The 22,500-nt window shown below is 39.5% G+C and overlaps 1 protein-coding gene across 2 annotated transcripts in view; it reads right to left on the reverse strand.

Moving 5' to 3' along the window:
• EPAS1 (endothelial PAS domain protein 1) overlaps positions 1-22,500 on the reverse strand; it is a 158,963-nt gene that overhangs the window by 26,419 nt on the left and 110,044 nt on the right. For both annotated transcript variants that reach the window (XM_042447967.1, XM_042447960.1), the window contains exons 5-7: positions 20,389-20,507; positions 20,093-20,295; positions 5,657-5,763 (exon numbers count right to left, since the gene is read on the reverse strand). In XM_042447967.1, the coding sequence (XP_042303901.1) occupies positions 5,657-5,763; positions 20,093-20,295; positions 20,389-20,507 (429 nt within the window). The remainder of the gene's footprint in view (positions 1-5,656; positions 5,764-20,092; positions 20,296-20,388; positions 20,508-22,500) is intronic.

Raw genomic sequence — 22,500 nt, forward strand, 5'->3', positions numbered from 1 at the left:
ACTCCAGTCCTTAGGGCTGGAGTGTGGCTTTGGTGCGACTTCTGGACTCTTTGGACGCATGCATCATTGAAACACCATACCTCCACTGTGACTCGAAGCAGCTTTATTTTGGCTGTCTGTAACAGGCCCACATTTCAGAGGAAGAAACTGACAAAACCACCTCTGAATATTCTTTGCCTCAGAAAAAACTATGAAATTCATAGGGTTGCCATAAATTGACAGGTGACGTGGACACACACACACTCTAGCCTGTCTTTTACAAGACCTCTGACATATGGGAAATATTAGATTGAGAGGACTTATTTTCTATCACCCAGAAATGACTCTACTAAGTCTTTGGTTTATAGGAAATCTACAAAGTGCTTCTGTAATCATCTTGTATTTTCTATCTGTCTCTTGCTCTCTCTCTATAGCTGTCACAGAAGTTTTAAATTAACTATTGTTCTGCTATGATTTATTTTAGAAGATTATCTTTTGATTATCAGATTACTTGCAAGCAAAAGCAAAGAGAGTGGGGGATCAAAGGTTTTGTCAGAATATCATTTGAGCAAATGAGTTCTGCTGTGTCTATTAATTATTTTTTCACTGGTTTCCTAATAATCAACTTATCAATAAAGAGTCTTAATGAGAACTGCCTGTTACATTACCAAAAAGCTTTTACCACTTTCATCTTTTTTAAAAAAGAGGAAGAAATCACATTATGTTCTGTTGCAACAAAGAGCGGCTGTACCTTCTTTCAAAGTTGTATTGAGAGAGTTTGGTATCTTAAGAATAAGGATACTGGTGTTAAAATTTGGAGTAACTATTGGATGGGCCACTTACCCAATTTAAAAAAATGCATCACAAAGAAGACGTTGTATCAGATTAAAGCCATAAACAGAAGCCGAAAAAGACAAACCAAGATGAGAGATTTAGAGGGGGGGAAAACCATAATGTGCTGAGTCAAACCTTTTGTTAGAAGGCAAAAACACACTAGTGAGGCTCCTGAGATGTTAAATATGCAGCCAATGAAAAGGAACAGAGGTAAATGAGTGAGAAAACTGAATGATACAGCTGGGGATGGGTGACAAAGAATTAAATAGGTATTTACATAATGTTTGCATGTACTAGTTTACATGTATAGACTAACTGTAGTACCCAGCATTCCTTGGGAGAATTATTTACCGTCATTAATAATAATTCTGGCGTGGCCCTCAGGGGCAAAAAGCTTGCCCAAACATATGCTATGAGATAATCAGTGGCCCCAAACAATTTTGTAATATGGACTTTTACAAATTGACACCCTCTTCTTTAAAAATGCCAACATTTTTAATGCTATAAAATTAAACATACTGATTAAAAAGTATGCTAAGACATTCAGTTGACTTTTTATTGAGATGAATTGCAAGATTTAGTGGGAACAGGAGCAAATCCAAACTGGAAATTATACTAGAATATTAATTATGGAACATAATTAATTGCTTTGTATAATAATGCTACAGCACATCATCAGGACACATACTGTAATAAAACAAAAACTTCATCTTTCTATCACTCCATTAGTTACAAGGATTAGTACATGCCAACTCTGTCAAATTAAATCCTTTTCTTGCATCCGATGACTTACCAATTAAGTCTCATAAACTGTATAGAATTTTTATATTTCAAGCCAAAAATGCAAACAATACTGTAGCTTATTTCAGAACAATGCCAGTAGCCACTAGAAAACAGCAATGCAAAACTGAAACAAACTTGGCAGTAAGAACAGAAGAAAAGCTGCTATTTTAACACTTTAGCCATTTTCATTAATTTTCCCATTCCCCATTTAATTTTCTAATGTTCTGTAATTTTTTTTAAAAAAATCTAGCTGCAAACAATTATCTTCAGTTTTCCCAGAGTTAGAGAAAATAGTGCTGAGAGACTACTATTCTGAACAGAATGCAGATATTTAGAATGAACAGGATTGTTTTATACATTTTGTTTATAATGAATATTGACCATATTTTATGCTGAAATCCCATGCAGATTTAGCTGGGAATAAACCACACTGAACTCAATGGAACTTACTTCTAAATAAATATGCAGTGGATTGTTCTGTTAACAGAGTTTTTATGTTAGTTACTAGCTTATCTCAGGCTGCTTCTACATTGTAGAAATAACGCGGTTTGTCACCACTTTGAGTGCTGCAACTCCATCCTATGGAATCCTGGGATTTCTGGTTTTACAAAGTCTTATCTGCCAAAGTGTGCAGGTGCTTCACAAAACTACAAATCCCACAAAGCTGCAGGATGGAGCCAGGCAATTAAAGTGGTGTCAAACTGCATTATTTCTACAGCGTAGATACATCCTGAGAAAACACAAGCAAGAGAAACACAAATTGCAAAGATTTTAAAGAACTGTAAGCTAAGGAAAATGAATTGCAATGCTAAGGCAACAGTATTGTTGGAACCTTCCTTCCCCAATGACATACAAATAATGAATAAAGAGATCTCATGTTCCAGGCGATAATTACAAGAAGTGCACAAAATGCTTTATAGGTTTTTCACCCCAAAAGATGTCATATAGCAGTTCCCCCTGGTCTGATGTCCTTCAGTTTTCGATTAAAACTTCCAGACCTTCATTGGCAATGCTAGCTTGAACCTGTTAGAGTTGTCAACAAAAGTATCTGAAACGGGACCAAGTAAACCACATATATTTTCTTCCTGTAGCAAATCTTTTGGGGAATGTATCTAAACTCTTCCTTATACTTTACCCAGTTTAGTACAATTGCCTTGTTCTTTAACACAGATTGCTGCAGAAGAGAATGAATGGGATGTGGGCTGTGCAGCATCTGGCCATTCTGAAGAGTGAAAATACACACCCATGAAGAGATTAACAGTTATTTTTAGACAATGTATTGCACGTTACGGTTACAAACAATAGAAAAGGAACTGAGAAGGCAGGCAGTGGGGGAAAGAATGGAAACATAAATAGACCAGTGCCTGTTTTGAATTTCTTTCTTCTGTTGTTGTTGCTGTCTGGCTTCGAGTTAATTTTGACTCATGGTGACCTTGTGGATGAGACACCTCCAAGAACCCATGTCTTCCATTTCTCTATTTAGTTCTTGCAAACCCATGTCCATACCAGCCCTGACTGAGCCCATTCATCACGCAGGTCGTCTCCCCCTCTTTCTTTTACCCTCTACCTGCATCATTGTCTTTTCCACTGATGCCTGCCTTCTCATTATAAGGCCAAAGTATATTGACCTCAACGTAATCATCTTGGCTTCTAAGGAGATCTCTGGCTTGACCTGTTCCAAGACCCATCTCTTTGTCTTTTTGGCTGTCCATGGTATCCTAAGCACTCTTCTCCAGCACCACATCTCAAATGAGTTGATTTTCCTTCTGTTCCTTTCTTTACTGTTCAGCTCTCGCATCCATACCCAGTGATAGGCAACATGATGGCTTGGATTCTACTGTCTGAATTTTGATTCTACCTTGGTGATTTTTAAAAGTGATATTTCCTTCATATTTGGTTATTCATCTGCCTACTTATCTACTTTAAATTGTGTTTGCTTGTGTGTTTGATAAATCTGTATTCCACCAAAAGGCAACTGATGGCTCTATTGTTTTGGGTTTTATGGGAGCTACCCAAAGCACTGAAGCTTACTCCCCAAATAAATTCAGCACTTTCAGTTCCTATAAAACCTGAAGTGTCTCCCATAAAACACAGAATGGGTCTCTCACTCTAGAGTAATGGAGCCAACAGCTGCCTCTGATCTTTTAGTTCCTCCAAGCATAAGATGGCACACATGGCTCTCCTCTCCACCTGCTTTGCCTCACAAACACCTTGTAAAGTAGGTAGAGTCACCCACTAACTACTTCACAGCTCAGTGGGGACTAGAATCTGGATCTCACAAGTCCCAACCCACCATTCTTACCACTACACCACCCTGGCTTGCCATAGAATCATAGAGTGGGAAGAGACCACAAGAGCCATCCAACTACCTGCCCACACAGGAAGACACAATCCAAGCACTCCTGACCAATAGCCATCCAGAAGGAGACTCCACCACACTCTGAGTCAGTATGTTCCATTGTCAAACAGCTCTTAGCATCAGAAAGTTCTTCCTAATGTATAGGTGCACTCTCTTTTCCTTTAGTTTGAATCCATTGCTCTGTGTATGTAGCAGCAGCAAATAAGCCTGCTTCTTCTTCTATACGACATCCTTTCATATATTTAAACACGGCTATCATGCTACCTCTTCACCATCTCTTCTCCAGTCTGCGTTTCTTTTTATATGACAGAAAAGCTACAAAAAGATCTGCTTAGCATGCATTGCTTTATTCAGTTTGGTACTTTACACCATACTGTGTATTTCAACATAGCCCCTTATAACGTTGCCAATTTAAGCCTTATGGAGTCAGATAAAAAATGTGCAGTTATAGCTTTATAGATACCTATTGCTTGATAGGGTCACCAACTCTTTTGCCATATTTCTCAATAAATGCAGTTCTAAGATCCTACAGGCAATCACCCAGCCCTGAATTTCTGCTTCCTGTTGTCATTTGTTTTACAACCTTTAATTTCTCCTCTTTAATGCCATTAGCCCCTCCATCTTTTCCTTTCACCTTTTGTTACGAAGGAATGGCAAATTCCAAAGAAACCATGGGAGGGGAAAACAAACTTTTTCACCTACTACTTGTTGGCGTTTGTTACATTTATTACATGAATGTCTTATTCAAAGAAGGTATAAGCTAGGTATTTCTTTCCCATTCCAAAAATATGAAGTAAAAAACAACAACAACAAAGAATCTAGTGGCATCTTAAAGTTTAACAGATTTATTGAAATGTAATGTGTTGTGTACTGAGAATGTTTTGAACATGGTATATTCAGTTAGCATTCTGTGTACAAATATGTGTATATATGTATATCCATGTGCATATCCATGAAAAAATTATTTTTTGGACAACCAGAATGGGTTGTCCTGGCTGGCTGGTTCTTAAGAGTTATAGCCACCTTTTATTTTTTAAAAAAATTATACACACAATTACAATGTAATTGATATAGCAGCTATACCAGGGATGGCGAAAGTGCTCTTGAGTCTTTGCCAGTCCCCTCAATCTCTCCAAATTCCCACCCCAAATCAAATGATTATTGCTAGAAACTTGCACCAAAAGCCTCCCAAATGTATGGAAACACACAAAAATAGCACCCTCTAAAACTCTCACCAAATTCAACTGATTCTGGGTGTGAAAATCAATTATTCATATTGCCCCACAGATTAAAAGACAATTGAATAGTCTGACAAATGGAAAGTATAAATCTTTGCTTTGTTTCATTCTTGAATGCAATAATGAATAATTTATATAATGTTTTCTCCCTATTGGCTGCAATCATGAGAGTTCTGCATATTTTTAGTAATTTTTTCACACTTTTGCAGGTTTTTTAAAGCAAAAAATTAGTTTGTACAAAAAACTTTTTTAGAAGAGAAAACAACATAGTTTATGCAAAATACAATTTTCTGTATGCAAGGTGGTCTTTTTCTATATAAAAACATTTTTTAAAAAGTCATCAAACAAAAAAAACCCTCTTATGATCTTCTGAATTAAGTTTTTTTTCTCCAAGGGTCAGACAGATTGCAAAAATTCATAACAAACCTATGCCAAATAAACAGTGCTTTTGAGCATGACTTACAGTTCTGATGGCTTTTGGTCATACTCTCAGAGTCCAGTGCATGGTAGAATTCATATGCAGAACGGCCAAGCAGCTCCTCAGGATGGTATCCAACCAATTCAGTTATCCTTGATTTTTATGGAGGGGAGGAAAGGTTTCCATTAGTTATCGGCTTTTGAATATATTTTCCCTTTCATTTCATACCATCATTCACTGAGTTAAGTAAAATCCAACCTGCCAAGGAAAATACCCCAGTTATTCAGTATAAGCTCCTGCTGTCGACATTTAAAGCCCTCCATGGACTGGCCCCTCCTTACTTATCAGACCTTCTTGCTCCTCACCTTCCCACCAGGGCCCTCCGTTCTGGTACAGTGGTACCCCGGGATACGAATTACCCAGCTTACGAATTTTTCGGGATACGAAAAAATCCCATAGGGATTTATTGTTTCGGCTTACGAAGGTTTTTTCGGGTTACGAAAAAACCCCGGCGCTGTTTTAAATGGAAAGGCCGCCACCGGAGGGCAGCAGAGAGCTATTTTTTCCATTAGCGCCTATGGCAATTCGGCTTACGAAGGTTTTTCGGGTTACGAAATTAGCCGCGGAACGAATTAATTTCGTAACCCGAGGTACCACTGTAGTCAAGGTCTACTGTCTCAGCCCAGGATTTCCTCTGCCCCATCCCGGATTCGCCCCTTTTCACTTGCTGCCCCTCACTCCTGGAACCTTCTTCCCCCACAAGCAAGAGCCATCACTTCTTTAACCATCTTCAAAATGGAGTTGAAAACCATCCTGTTCAGAGAAGCCTTCCCAGGCATTGCATAATTGTCGCTTACTATTTGATGTTCTTTTGGTGCCTGTTTATCAAACCATTTCCTGTATTGCTATGTACTGTATATGCATTATCCTACTTGAGAGTATGTATTTTCCCTGGAAAATGATTAACCATCCATTATGAAGCCAAGCCCTCCCTCCAGTCCATCTGCCTTGGTCCAGGCCTTGGAGGTAGAGAGGAACTGCTGGACCTCTTACCCTTTCCCTCCACCACTCCCTTCTCCTTCTGTATCATGTCTTTTTAGATTGTAAGCCCGAGGGCAGGGAACCGTCTAACTAAAAAGATTGCATGTACAGCGCTGTGTAAATTTACAGCGCTTCATAAATATAGGCTAATAATAATAATAATAATAATAATAATAATAATAATAATAATAATAATATTTTATAGCTTTGTACTGACAGAACAGCAACGTGTTCTCATTCTAAGCAGTTCATTATTAGTGAATTCAGTATTACATCTACATGACAGACGCGGCTGATAGTCAAGAATGAACATGAAGAGGATCAGATACAAGCAACTCTGCATTCTCTTTGGCGCACTGCAGATGTAATATTCTTCATCTCTAAGCCATAGTTAGAGGAACTGGCCAGATTGTGGCTGCATCTGCATTGCAGAAATAAAACAATTTTGACATGCCCTTGACACTCTAAGCTATGGAATCCTGGGATTTGCAGTTTTGTGAGATATTTAGCCTTCTCTGAGCACTCTGGTGACACAATAAACTACAAATCCCAGGATTCCATAGCATTGAGCCATCTTACTTTTTTTTTTAACTGATGGAGGAAGTTATCTCACTTACTAGCAGAAATACCATAAGATTCAAATACTGCAGCTCTTGTCACTGACTCATACACTGTTCTGGGTATTGAGGGAAGAAAAAGGTGGATGGGAGGAGAGTATGTTTAAATCTTAGGGCAGTGGCTTTTAATAATAATAATAATAATAATTTGTTTTATTTATATACCGCTATTCCAAAGATCATAGCAGTGAACAGCAAGTGAGCTAATTAGCAAGTAAGCTAATTTGCCCCCAACAGTCTGGGTACTGATTTTAGCAACCTCGGAAGGATGCAAGCCTGAGTCGAGCTTGGGCCCTTTTGCTGGTCTTGAACTCGCAACCTTGTGGTTTTGAGTGAATGGCTGCAGTACAGGCATTTAACCACTGCGCCACCAGGGCTCCATCTTTTTTACCATCTTAACAGTTTTTATAAAAAAAAGAATCAGGAAATCAAAGGCAATCTTCGAGAAATAGAAATGTAAAGAGTTATTTTTTAAAAGTATGGCTATAAAGGAAAGGAAATGAACTCATTTTCAGGGTCTTGAGACTTTAGCTGTCCATAATTACATTTCCAAATAACTTTCTAGGCTCTGACCAATGTACAGACCAGTCTTACTCTCTTAACTTTGTGCTCAGGAAATGTTATATCCAGAGCCTGGAAAGGAAATCTTTTTTGGATAACAACTCCCAGAATCCATTGTCTGTGTTTGATTCTAACAAGTGTGGACAAGATCATAATTTTTCTAAGCTTCGGTAACTCCTATAATGGACAACCCACAGCTGTAACTAATTTCTCAGCAGGCAGCAAATCAACACAACAAAGAAGAAAAACCAAGTGGACTTCTGACTTTCATTCTTCTTTGAATTTCCATCATTTCTACAATGTTGATTCCTACCAGCTGGAATTGGTTGTTAACAATTAGCTCATTGCTTTTTGTATGGCCCTTATTAAGGAAAATTTTAAACAAATATTAGGCAAGATATTAAAAGCGGGTCTCCAATTCTTTGAGAGTCAGCTGCTGTAGTTATGCAATAATGTTTCCTAACTTAAATTCCATGAAGATTTTCACACAGTGACTCTGTTCTTTACGTCACCAATGTACAAGCAAGTGATGGGTTACAAACAGAAATGCTATGAAGATCTGGCCTCAAAAAACACAACTGTTTACAAATGTACTAACTGCAAAGACTTTTTTTTTAAAAAAATCCCATTAAATCTAAAATATACTATATCAAAATGACTGCTGCACATGGCATTGAAAAGAGAGCCTTTTTCTTTCTTTCTTTTCTCATGCCCCCCTTTTTTCAGGATTTCAGGATAACCTTGTTACATTTTGTATAGTTTTGATCATATCTAAGTCAAAGTTCATCTTGTATCGTCTGCTGTATAACGTAATTGGATGAATCTTTAAAAAAAAAAAAACCTTGCAAAGCCAAAAGGCTACAATGCGCGTGTGTCCCCCCACGTCCAACCACACACCCCTTTGAACTGCATCATTCCCAGTTGACATTAACCTTACAGAGCCAGGAAATACAACCCTAGAACAAACACACATAGCTGCTTCTGCCTGTAAGCACGTAATTGCCATTATCACTAATGATCGTAACACTCTATTCTTACAAGGATTCTGACTTCTGTGCTACATTGGAACAATCTGGCTCTTCTTCTTCCTCCCCATCCATTTCACAGGTTTTATTATTTTTTTTAATAAGCAAGCTGGAGATACAGCAGCAAAAAGCAAGAAAGCAGACCTTTGTTCTCTAGAAGATGAGCTTTGTACTAGTTCGTAATGTACATGGTATTTTCTAGATTCAGATTTAGGGGGGCTAAATGGCCATGATAATGTGAGGCCTGGGTCTCACAACACATACATGCTATGGGAGAGGAGGCACATAATGCAGAGCAATTGTTGGTGATAGCACTCTCTATTAGGGATTAAAAGAATATAAAAACATCTTTAAAAAAATGTCAAACCCCCTCCCCCCATATTTTTTGAGTGTTGAGAAATCTTGAACTGATGAGAATCTTCGCAGTTCATGACTCATTCTGTGCAAAATTAGCACATGGATGATTTCAATGGATGACATTATTTTCTGCACATGAAAGAGCATTTTGTGTGCAGAAAATAATGTTTCCATGCAGGAATATTATATTCTGTGGAGAAAATATTGCTTTCTGTTCAAAACATCTGAGTGAATTTTGCACAGAATGAGTCCTTTGTTTTTGAAAATGGTATGGTTTTAAGATAATTTCTAATAGCAGGAAGAAATATGCTAAAATTACTCCATAGTTGTTTCTTTGAAGAAGAAACTTAGGCGGGTTACAGACCGCCGAAAAGTGGTGCTCTACCGCTGCCGGTTGCTGCGTCCAAAATGGCGCTTCTTCTTGTGCCCCAGATGGGACACCACGAGGCGCTACTCGTGCACTCACGGAGTCACATCCGGGGCGCGACATACGGACACTATGCGTCAAAATGGTGGCGCTCATGTGTATAGGGCGACGCCATTATTACACCCCCGTCACGTACTGGGGTGAGGCCGGTATGGACGCTAGGTCCTCGGCCAACCCCTAGCACGTGATGGGGGTGCCGCAAAGGCCCGTTTGTAATGGGCCCGTGTAAAGAATTACATTTCTACCTATCTCACCTAAAGGTATCAGATGGGACACAGAGGAGTGGTTGTATGGAACAGCTGGAAAACTGCTGTTCTCCCCTTGAGATCACCCAGCATCTACTACTTGAAGCAACCTGACTGTACCTAAGAACAGGGCTGGCCCTAAAAGGTGCTACAGAAGAGGAAATGTGGAATATTGTGTCCATTCACTGCTGACATTCCTTTTTTCCCCATTTACTTTTCTTCTAGGTAGGCTTTCAGAGGAAACAGAAGAAAAAGCAAGCAGGTAGGAATGAAGGTCATCAACCACCTCCTGTCTGCATCTACCCTGCTTTACAGGTGTGCAGAATGTCACAAATTAAATGCAAATTATCATGCATTTCACAGAACCTGCATAGATCTGAAACAGCAGAGGGCTAGTAAACTATTCAAACAAAGAGAAGGGCCTATATGGTAAAAGCTAGGGGAGAAGAAAATTTGGCCTCCTAGATATCAGAGATTTTAACCCCAAGATGCTCCCACCCTGCATGGCCAATGATGAGGATTATGGAAGTTACAGCCAAAGGTTCCACATACAATGGAATTACAGTAAACTCCTTCTAGGGCAGCTATGAACACTTCTAGCTGTAGCAGAACTACTAACCAAGCAGTAAGTGGCTAGTGAGATAGATTCCTAAATACTAGAAAAAGTGCATTATTTAAAATGGAACTGGCCAGAGTGTTTGAGGAAGAAAAGCTCAGACAGACTTTGCAGATGTCTGACAATGAATTTTACTCTGCAGCTGAAAGACAACATTGTGCATTCATTCCTGGCTCCCATGCCAATCCTGAGCATCTTAATCCCCTAACATTCTTTCAGGCTTTGCCTAATGTCCTCAACATGACATTAACTTCTCAACAGTTCACACCACAGAATTACCTTCTATATAGCCTATGTGTCCTGTGAAAATGTCATGTCCAATTGGATCAGACATAATCTTGGATTAAAAATTACCTTGTACACTGGAAGTGGTGTTTCATTGCCTTTCAACCAAAACCAACTAAGAGGTACACCCGCAGCACTACAAAATCTGTTTAAGATGCTAAATGTCTTAAATGTCAGGGAACTATATTTGTGCTCTTAAATTTCTGGTAATGTGGGAAAAAATGGAAATCATAAACCATATCTATCTGAGGTTGAACTAATGATTAAAGTTTAAAAATAACTTCTTTTGAAAATTGGAGGATATCACCCATGCACCCCTGTTGATATTCAGTTAATCTTTTAGCAGAACTATTTTTGTGGCATTATTTCTTAATAAAGCATGTGACTTTGTTGGGTTGTGGTTTTTCTTTTAGTAAACCCTCTCAATAGCCTATGATGGTGTATGTATAAGACTCAGCTTTTTTGCTTTAGCAGCTCTTCAATCCTAGAACCCCCCTGAAAGGGAAGTTGGGCTGGTTCTATATCTGTTGAGCTTCAAGCAGTCAAAACTGTGTTATCTGATTTGGAATTTTAATTTAAATCTGTTTTTAAATGAATGTTTTTTACATATGCAATTGTATATAGCTTTGGAGCAGAAAAGGGATTTGTTACATAACTATTTTCTTATTTATTAAATATATTATAAATAAATAATTAATCTTGTAATGAATTTGTTCCCAATAAACCATTCCATAAAATTTGACTAACTGAAGGAATTTGAGTTTCAGCTTTTTTGAACCACCTGCAACAAATTGCACAAATGGAGTAGTAAGCAGCTTTCAGAATAAATGGTTTTCAAAAGTCTTAATGCATGCAGACGGCAGATATGGAAATTGCATTAGCTAGGTCCATGTGGCTTTAAGCACCAGATGTGATGCTAAATGGCCTGTCCATGTCATATTGCACACTTTGCCCAAACCCCTTTCAAGCGACACGTTTCACAGATAGATAAGAGAAGAAGGGAAGAGACCAGAAGCATTGTATGCAGGCTGATGTTGCAAGTAGCATAGTTCTGTTTGTGGTTTTTCTCTTTATACTTGGTTTTATGATATGCTATTCATTATGACTCAGTGTGTTGTAGTGCTTTGAGTTCTGACTAGGACTCCAAGAGGTTCAAATCCCACTGGAATTTCAATGGGTTCAAATCCCAGTGAAACCCACTGGGTGACCTTGGCCAAGTCACATTCTCTCAACCTTAAAGGAAAGCAATGGTAAGCTTCCTCTGAATAAATCTTGCCAAGAAAACCCTATGATAAGTCAGAGTTGACTTGAAGGCACATAGCAGTAACAATGATATTATGATAAACAAAGGGTTGCTTCCCAAATGATAGCTCTGTATCAAGTTTGACCCTATACCTCTTTAAGAAATAGCAACATAACCTGTGATGCCTTTGGATTTTCCTTTGGGAAGGCTTTCCCTGAGAAAGATTCTGGACTATGGATGAGTCCTGATGGTCTAGCAGCCATAACTCATATCTCCCTATCCTATAGATCAGAACTTGGAAAAGTTACTTTATTTGCCTACTGTTGGTGGTGGTGGTGTGTGTGCCTTTAAGTCACCTCTGACTTATAGTGACCATAAGGTGAACCTATCATAGGGTTTTCTTGGCAAGATTTGTTCAGAAGGGTGTTACCTTTCCATTCCTCTCAGGCTGAGAGAAGACCTTATCACACATATTGGGGGGGGGGGTTGCAGCTCAGATTCACAATGCAAAGTGTGATGTTTTTTCACACCAGATCCAGAGTCACTCCTCTCTAGCAATTCGGATTGAGGTTAAAACGTGATGTTTTACCACACCTGGTTGCCTTTCTGTTGTCCTTCCGAAGTGAGGGAGAAGAGAAGTCAGTTGGATTTCAAGCAAGTCACGTGATGTGGACTCAAGCAAAGGGGCGTGAGTGCACATTGTATTCCCACACCCGAGCATACTGTGAGGGGTCAACGAATCGAATCAGCCCCCTTACACAGGCTCAGTGGAGCTTTGCATGCTGTCCTCCTTCCCTGCCCCCTCCTTAGCTGTCATCCTTCATCAGGGTCTAGGAGAAGGCAGAGGATGATGGGATAGCTCGCTGGGGGTCCCTGGGGCCAGGATCAGGATGCAGGAGCAGCAGGGATGATGGGTTAGGTGGCAGAGGGGGCGAGATAGGGATGCAGGAGCAGTCAGGGGATGATGGGATAGGTTGCTGGGGGTCCCTGGGGCCAGGATTGGGATGCAGGAGCAGTCAGGGGATGATGGGATAGGTGGCTGGAGGTCCCTGGGGCCAGGATCAGGATGCAGGAGCAGCAGGAATGATGTGTTAGGTGGCAAAGGGGGCAAGATGGGGATGCAGGAGCAGTCAGGGGATGATGGGTTAGGTGGAGAGGGAGTGAGATGGGGATGCAGGAGTAGTCAGGGGATGATGGGTTAGGTGTCAGGGTGAAGGAGAGGAGCAGATGGGGGTCTAAGAGAAGGCAGGGATGATGGGATTGGTGGGAGGCTGAAGGAGTGGAGCAGATCGGGGTCTAGGAGGACGCAGGGGATGATGGGATCAGCTGGTTGGCAGAGAGGAGGAGATGGCATGAAGGAAGAGGAGGAGGATGACAGAGCAGGACGCAGGGGCCAGGGAGGGTGGCATTGGAGTGCTTTTCCACACCAGAAAAAATCGCAGTGCAATCGAAGGCAGCCAGGAAGCGAATTATCTGAAGTCACTTTTTTTCCGTTTTAACCAAAATGAGAGGTGACTTCAGAAACGCTGCTGAAGCAATTCGCAAGGGGCTCCCATAGAAATCAATGGTGTCTGATAAAACAGTCCCTTTATGAGGTGAAAACGCATCTTTGGAAGTGCAATCACTTTGGAAGTGAGCTGGAACTGAGCTACAAAACCACCCGAAAGCTCCGTGTGATATACTCCAGGGTGTAACTTGCCCAAAGTCACACAGTGGGTTGCCATGGCTGGGTGGGAAATCCTGGCCTCCAGAGTCCTATTCCAACACTCAAACCACTACACTGTGCAGCTACCAAAATCTTCTAGCCAGCATAGCCACTGCTCACAAAAGGTTAATTTCCTCAACCTCTAAACTCACTCACCCAAGTGTTGTTCCTTATACTATCAAAATGGCACTATTCGTACACAAGATTCAGGGCATCCCATATCAGTGTGGTGTGGAATCCACACTTGTTTTTACTTTGAAGCTTAAAGGATTTATCTAAGATGCTGAATATATTTGGGGGACAGGGTTGAATCCAGAGAAAACTCCTACCAAAATCTTCTAGCCAGCACAGTCTCTGCCCACAAAAAGTTAATCTCCTCAGCCTCTAAACTCATTGTCCCAAGTGTTGTTCTTCATACGATCAAAATGGTACTATTCACATCCATTGACATGGAAGTCTCTAGTCATTACTGGTTCAGGGGAAAGCGAAGGGTTGCAGAGGTATCCTCCTCCACACAACTGAAGGAAAGCCTTTTATGGAAGAAAAGGTGGTAATGTTGTTGTTGTTAATTGCCATCAAGTCAATTTTGACTAACAGCAATCCTATGAACAAACTCTCCAAGACACCTTGTTATTAAGAGTCCTGCTATGGTCTTGCAAACTCAGTAGGTAGAGAAACTCCCCTCCAAAAGCTAAAGGAGGACTGAACATACACAATGGCTCTGGAATGATGAGAGATTATTGGGGCTCTGGTGGGTGAATGGACTGAAGGACAATGGACTGGAGTATCCTGGAATGGCACCAAATTCAGAAACTTGTTAGTTCAAAACACAGCAGCCAGATTGATTACTGGGACATTAAGGAGTGATCACATTACACCAATATTAAAATCACTCCACTAGCTGCCAGTTAAGTTACCAGGCAAGGTACAAAGTGCTGATTATTACCTTTAAAGTTCTACATGGTTTGGATCCAGTTATCGACAGAATCGTCTCCTCCTATATAACCTGCCCATACACTCAGGTCCTCTAGCAGGCATTTATTTCAGTTAGCCAAGATCATGTTGACAACTGGTAGCCAGAGGACATTTTCTTCAACTGCCCCTAGATTGTGGAATGACTTGCTGGAAGAAATTTGGCAGCTGAATACACTGTCTGAATTTAAAAGAGCATTAAAGACTAATCTCTTCTGGCAGGCTTATCCAGGTGATTTTTTAATTGTGAATTTTAAATGATGGATTTTAAATGTGGATTATTTTAGTATGTGTATGGCCTGTCCTTCCCTTATGCAGGGATCCGTTCCGGACCCTCTAAGTAAGGGAAATACCGCATATGCTCGAGCCCCATTGAAAACAATTGGGCTCATACATGCAGTGCAGTGTGTGCGCCACTGCTGCTTCTGTCGCGTGGCTTCAGCATAAGCTGCGTATGCCGTGCCCACATATGCTGCGGGCGCACTGTATATCTTATGTGTCTTTTGAAATTATGTGTTTTAAACTGATGTATTTTAAATAATATTGTTTGCTCATTGTTCTTGTCCCCTGCCTCAACCCATGGGGAAGACGGATAAGAAATAAATATTACAACAACAACAACAACAACAACAACAACAACAACAGGCACAACTTGCTGAATGGAATCCTGTACAGGCCTTGTTTTTAAATCTGAATTCAACAGCTCCTTCAGTTAAGCACTCAATTAAAGCCACTTGTTAACAGTCATTCTAAATCCTTCCAGTTTTGTCTTACTCACACCAGAGGTTTAGAGAAATGTATTATTCCTGCTTTAATGAGCAAGTGTGGGTCCACTGAATACATCATTAATCCAACAAGAAGATTTATTTATTTACTTGCAGCAACCATTCCAGTGCTGTATCTTCTGGGGGGAAGGGCTTATTTTATATGGACACTGCCTAAGAAAATTAACTATGCCTGCTAGCATAGTGAGAGACCAGACAACAACAAAACCATATGTCCAACAAGAATTTAACAACTACCAGAAAGTATAACATGATTGCCATTAGGATTCATAGTGATCTGCTAATCAAACACACAAAGTCTACAGCAACTTGAAAAGATGTATCCTACCATATTCTTACAATAAGCAGAATATATGATGTACAATAGCACAGTTTGTGTTTAAAGGTGTATTTTTGTTGCCTTGATATGTTTCTGGAGTACATGATTATATGATTGTTATCAATGTTATATCAATGATACAACTGCATGTTTTGATTGACTGTTAGTAGTGCAGGGCTTGCATTCTATTGCTCTCAGTTAGAGGAGACCAATTGAATGAATTGTTGACTGCTGAGTCAACCCATAGGTAAAGCCCTTCGATACAGTGGGTCTACTCTAATTGGCACTAATAATCGGATTTAGGTCTAGATTAAACTGGGAAGGGCACTCATTCATCAATCATAACAACCTAGAAGGAAAGTCTGAAAATATGGATGGCAGTGTTGATCTCTATGAGCAACTACTACCAGCAGGAGCAGGTGTTACCTATCAAGAAGAAGTTCTTAAAGAATACTGATATGATATGATATTAGGGGTACAAAATTTGGGATGTGGGACTAATTGAACTGACTGTAAGTGGTGACATTCACAGAAGTAAATTTACATTAAAATCTCATAGGCTATGAATTGGATATATTTGTTTAAAAATTATGCTAACAGACATTACTTTTCCATCCCTACTTATGGGCTACTTATTGGCACTGGCTATTTTAGGAAACAGTAGGCTGGACTAGAGAGACAGTGTTGTGTAGTGAGTTTGAATTTTTGACTAGAACTATGGAAGACCAGGATTCAAATCCCCACTCAGCCATAGAAAATTACTGGGTGACCTTGGATAACCACATTCTCTCTAAGCTTAAGATGAAGTCAGTGACAAACCTCCTCAGAATAAATCTTGCCAAGAAAACCCTATGATACAGTTATCATAATTTGGCGTTGACTTTAACACGACTGGAGAATCCGGGGCCTTTGGCCTGATCCTACAAGTTCTTATGTTTTAAAGAGTTTTGATTTGTTTAATCAATGAAAACTTAGTAAGTCAACACCTAGATATGTTTGATAGGTTCAAGGTCTGCTCTAGTTGGGAATAACAATTGGGTTTAGCTCTCTGTCTTCTGCTCAGCCAGCATCAACACATGCTAACTCTGCTACTTATATTTTCATTGTTTTTGCTTTTCCTAAGGCAAGCTGGATATTGTAGCATCTGGGAAAAAAACAACACATCTAGGAGGGAAACAGACTGATATGAAGGGGCGGCTTGAAGCTGCCCCCGCCCAAGATGCCTTGGGACTGCAGCAACCACTTTGGACCAGGATCTATTGCTGGCACTGTTTAATAAAACAAATACATTTACTCTGTTTTGTACCTATCCATTAAGAAGCCAAGTCCTCCCTCCAGTCCATCTCCCCTGGTCCAGGACTCAGAGGTAGAGAAGAACTGCTGGACCTTATCCCCTTCCCCACCACCACTCCCTTCTCCTTTTGTGTCGTGTCCTTTTAGATTGTAAGCCTGTGGGCAGGGAACTGTCTAATTAAAAGATTGTATGTACAGCGCTGTGTAAATTTACAGCACTTTATAAATAAAGGTTAATAATAATAATAATAATAATAATAATAATAATAATAATAATAATCTGTCTTTTCTTTATCATCTTTTCCTGATCTGAGAGAATCTGGGTATTTCTAAAGAAGGAAAACTCATATCTAGCTCATATCCTCTCTCTCTTACTCTCCCCAATACATATACAGATTTAGCTTGGTATTCTTTGCCTACTGCTGGATAACAATTTATCTAACTATTCCAAAATGTAGAATTCAGAGACATAGCTGTGTTGGTCTGGAATATCTGTATGCAAGGGACATTTTTTCTATACCTCATCTACTTCCTAAGTAGTAGAGATTCTTTTCCGTCTCAAAACAGAACTTAGAAAAGTTATTTTAAAGCTACATCTCCCAGAATCCCCCAGGTGAGGGTATTCTGGACCCCCAAAAGGTAACTTTCCAAAGTTCTAGTTTCAGACGCAAGACTTTTCCATAACCAGCTCCTTTTAAAACTAGAAAAGACATTAATGTCTGGTAAAGTAGAAGGCACTGGGAAAAGAGGATGGCCACATTACAGGTGGATAAATAAGGAAGCTACAGCCCTGAGTCTGGAAGACTTGAGCAGGGCTCTGTCTTTAAGGTGTTTCATTCATGGAGTTGACTTGACATCAATTAAAGACAACCTAAAGCCAAAACCATAAAGTGGGGCTGTGCAGTATGGACTTTCACTGGTTAATTTCCACAACCAGCATAAACTTATATGGCATTTTCACAGCTTATTTCTAGCATACCCAGTCCTGAAATGTTCTGATCTCAGTCACAAGTGGTATTTGCACAGTCATAAGAGCATTTGCCTAATCTTTCCTGCAATCCCAGTTGTACAACAGCTAGACTTGTTAAGAAAAAGTACAGTGGGGTCAAAACAATGCTGAATGTTGTTCTTTTATTTTCAACCACTGATTGCAAGGGTGCCAATGATGGCAATTCAGCACATCTGCTTTCTTGTTGCGCCAGTGCTTATTTTTAAGGAATAGATATACTGTATTTCTGTATAGCTACAACTATTCCAGAATGTAATTGGAAAGCATGGGCTCATATGAAAATAATTAGTTCCAGAACAAATGTCTTCTTCATTTCAGCTGTGTAAATTATGGCATATGTTGCTGATAATTGTTAAACTGTTGTTTGAACAATCTTGCCAACCTATGGCAAATTATGCAAAGATGTGCAGCTAGATCATGATCATCATCACAATAATAATAATAATAATAATAATAATAATAATAATAATAATAATAATATCCTGCCTTCCTCCCAGAACAGGGACTCAAGGCAGCTTACAGATCTAAAACACTGACCAACTCCAAACTTTAGACCAGGTTACTACAACCTGTGGTTGTATCTTTGAAGTCCTATTAGTAAAACTGCCATATTTCAAGATCACATCCATAAAAACTCATGCTATTTTCACTGTTATTCTGGAAATTGCAACAAAAGAGTGCTGTGGCAGATCAATACACAAGTACCATTCTGGAAGTTGCTGCCATGTTGGGCTACAGTACATTACTGGACTGCTACATTTGGCTTAGCAGTTCACAAATTGCACAGCTTTGCTTCCGACTCGAGGGTGACCATGGGTTCTCTATTTGAAAGATTGGCAGAGGACTGACCTCACTTTGAAGGGCTGTATGGTTCAAGTTTTTTAAAAAAAACCAACAAATTTTAAAAGTTGAGAGTAGAGACCTTCGGTTCTTCCACACTGCAGAAATAAAGCAGTATGATAACATTTTAATTATCATGGCTCCATCCTGTGGATTCCTGGGATTTGTTGTTTAGTGAAATATTTAGCTTGGTCTGTCAGAACACTCTGGTGCCTCACCAAACTATAAATTCTAGAATTCCATAGGATGGAGTCATTGAAGTTAAAGTGTTGTCAAAGTAATTTTTTGTGGGTTCTTCAGGCTATGTGGCCATGTTCTGGAACAGGTTATTCCTGACATTGTGCCTGCATCTATGGCTGGCATCTTCAGAGAATGGTGGCATGGAAGTGTGTGGAGTATATATACTGACATTTATAAGCCTCATTGATTTCAGTGCATCTATTCTTAACTGGGATTTACTGGATTTACCCCCTAATTTTATATTCAATATCTGAGGGTGATTTTTTTCCAAATAATGAAAGAATTCAAAAGTACTATCACACCTGATTGTTGGAACAGTAGAGTCCACTGCTTCATTTTGCTATTTGCATAGACCAGAACACAATCTACACCTAAACCTCATCCTGATTCTAAATTGGTGCATTCCTAAATGGTTTCTGCATTGCTGAAGGGTCACAGGATTATTTCAGGATGGAGTGTTTCTAGGACCTCAACATTTGTAATTCACTGGCATATTCACTTCCACTGGATATGTCCATAATGTTTACATTGGACATTCACTCATGATGTCCAGTTTACATGGAATGCAATTAGCATTATCCCCAAAACGATGTGTTGTGTGTTTTTTTTGTCCCCATACTTGAACTGCTATTTTCACCCCATATAGTTATTGCCTTTTGTTCCACTGTTTAAAAATCTATGTAAAAGGAAGGTGCTTCCCAATTTATCACACTGGGAATGCAACAGTGTTCCTCATGATACACAATGATGTGTAATATGTAGCCTCCCATATATTGTTGTACTGCAGCTCCAATAATCTCCCACAGTTGGTTATGCTAGCTAACATTGCTGAGAGTTGCAGTCCAACAACATCAAGAGGGCTAGACATTCCCCACTGATGCGATTTGTTTGATCATTTTACCTGTCATCACAGTAGGTGAATTTCATGTCCATGCTATGTCGGCTCAAGAAGGTCTTACTATCCAATGGGATGTCAGTATTGGAAGGGTGCTGAATAGGTTCACACATTAATATAAGGCAGGACAAGAGAGGCTCCTTATAGCCACACAGAGCATGAGGAGGGCAGGTATTATAGACCTTAATTTGTCCAGTGCAGTGTAAAACCTGAAACAAAAAGAGGTTACATATGTATTATTAAATAGTATTGACCTTCCCAACATATTGAATGTTTCAACCAATGTAAGTAAAATATCTTGCCTTCCATGTGGCAGATTTGAGATTTACAGTTCTGCCTCTGTTGGTAACTGTGCATTTCATTCTCATGAAGAAGTCACGATCCATGGACATCTCTTTGTTTTTTTTCCCAAAGCCTGGACCTAAGAAAAATGTGCATGAGACTTTAAGGATCTCCCAAGATCTACATAGCCAGTAAAAGGGGTGGCGGAGCCTTCATGACAACCTCTCCACAGCATCTGAACTGAGGACAACAACAACATCTTGACAAAATGCAACCCTATGACTAACACTGTGATTTTTTTTCTTTGTGCTGTATGATTTATAAAACCTTTGCTGATGAAGAAGCCAGTGGAGCTGCAAAAGCTTGCAACGTGTATATTGTGCATTTTGGTTGACCCAATAAAAATATAACTGTTTTGTGGATTTTAGACATTATTGTATTTTGCTATATGGCCAACACAGCTAGCTTGCATATGTTTTCATATTATCCTTCGTATTGCCCTTCTCTGAACCCACTCCAGCTTGTCTATATCATTCTTAAAATGAGGCACCCAGAACTGAATGTAGTACTACAAATGAGACACCTCACCAGTGCAGAATACAGTGGGATTATTACTTTCCTTAACTTGGAAACTATGCTTCTATTAATGCAAGCTAAAACAGAATTTGCCTCCTTTGCTGCAACATCACACTGTTGGCTCACGTTTAATGTATGATCAACAATAATCTCAAGGTCCTTTTCACATGCGGTAATGCTGACTTGTGTATTCTCCATTCTGTACCTGAGCACGGATGTTTGTGGCCTAAATCTTTCATTTGTTCCTACTGCATTTCATGTTTCTTCCCAATTTTTGAGTTTATCTAGATCCTTTTGAATTCCAGTTGGTATATGTTTTCAAAAGGTGAAGGCATAATATATTCTTATCCCAATGCAAAGTGAATGAAATGGTTTCCAACCCTAGTTCAGATCAGATCAGATCAATTTGTTTTCATTCCATGCCAATTCTACATATATTCATTCACAAGTCTGCCCCATTTGTTTCTAAGTTAATGTGAAATTAAAATATTGCTTAACACACTTTAATTATATTTTCTCAGAAAACACACATTTCAGTATACTGACACACACTATCTAAATGCCTACATTTCCAAACATTTTAAGCTGCATTCTGTCATCTCTTTTGAGCAGAGCTGAAAATTTTTAAGCATAAATTACATTTTGAACCACACTAGTCTAGGAGGGCAAGATAAGGTCAGTTTGTTTCTCAATGTACAAATAAATGAATTCCTCAAGCACCCTCAGTTCAAACAACAATATTACTTTCATGTGGGCTAAAATTATCAAGAAAAATTAACCATTCACATAACAGAGAGAAGCACAGTCATTTACCTCACTGAAAAAAATATATCAGCCTTCTATTGAGCTCATTTCCCAACTCCACCCTTTGGGTGCTGTATATCTATTGTTTCCAGATGTTTCGCCAACTTTCTGACTGGCTGATTGCTAAATCAAACAATTAGCATCTCCCTATAACAGTTGCCTATTGGCATGACCACTTCTGAATGCTGGTTACATTCTAAAGAAGTTATTACACCAAGTATGCCGAAGAATCTCAGTCTTTGACATCAGGATTGTGGAGTTGATGCTAGTCTCAATAACACAGAAAAATATATCTGACTCCATGAAGCAGGTCCTCTAAGAAAAGGAGGATCAATTTTCTGGCACAATTCTTAACTTGCCTTTGTGAGCATGCAAACACAAAGGATCTTTGCAATCTCTCCTAGGCTGCATCTGCACTGCAGAAATCATCCAGTTTGACTCCAGTTTAACTGCCATGGCTCAATGTTATAGAATCCTGGGGTTTGTTGTGGCACCAGAGATCTCTGACAGAGAAGGCAAAATATCTCACAAAACTATAATCCCAGAATCCCACAGAATTGATCCATGGCAGTTAAAGTGGTATCAAACTGCATTATTTCTGCAGTGTAGATGCAGCCCTAGAGTAGAAGTACATTACAGTGCTATAGCAGTTTGACACCACTTTGTTGTAGTAGTGTCAAGTAACAACTACGTTGGTGTCAGCTAATATTTGGGTGTTGGTGGGTATTTAACCTTTCTAAGGTAGCATACCA

The sequence above is a fragment of the Sceloporus undulatus genome, chromosome 1 (assembly GCF_019175285.1).
Source record: "Sceloporus undulatus isolate JIND9_A2432 ecotype Alabama chromosome 1, SceUnd_v1.1, whole genome shotgun sequence".
Lineage (NCBI taxonomy): Eukaryota > Metazoa > Chordata > Lepidosauria > Squamata > Phrynosomatidae > Sceloporus > Sceloporus undulatus.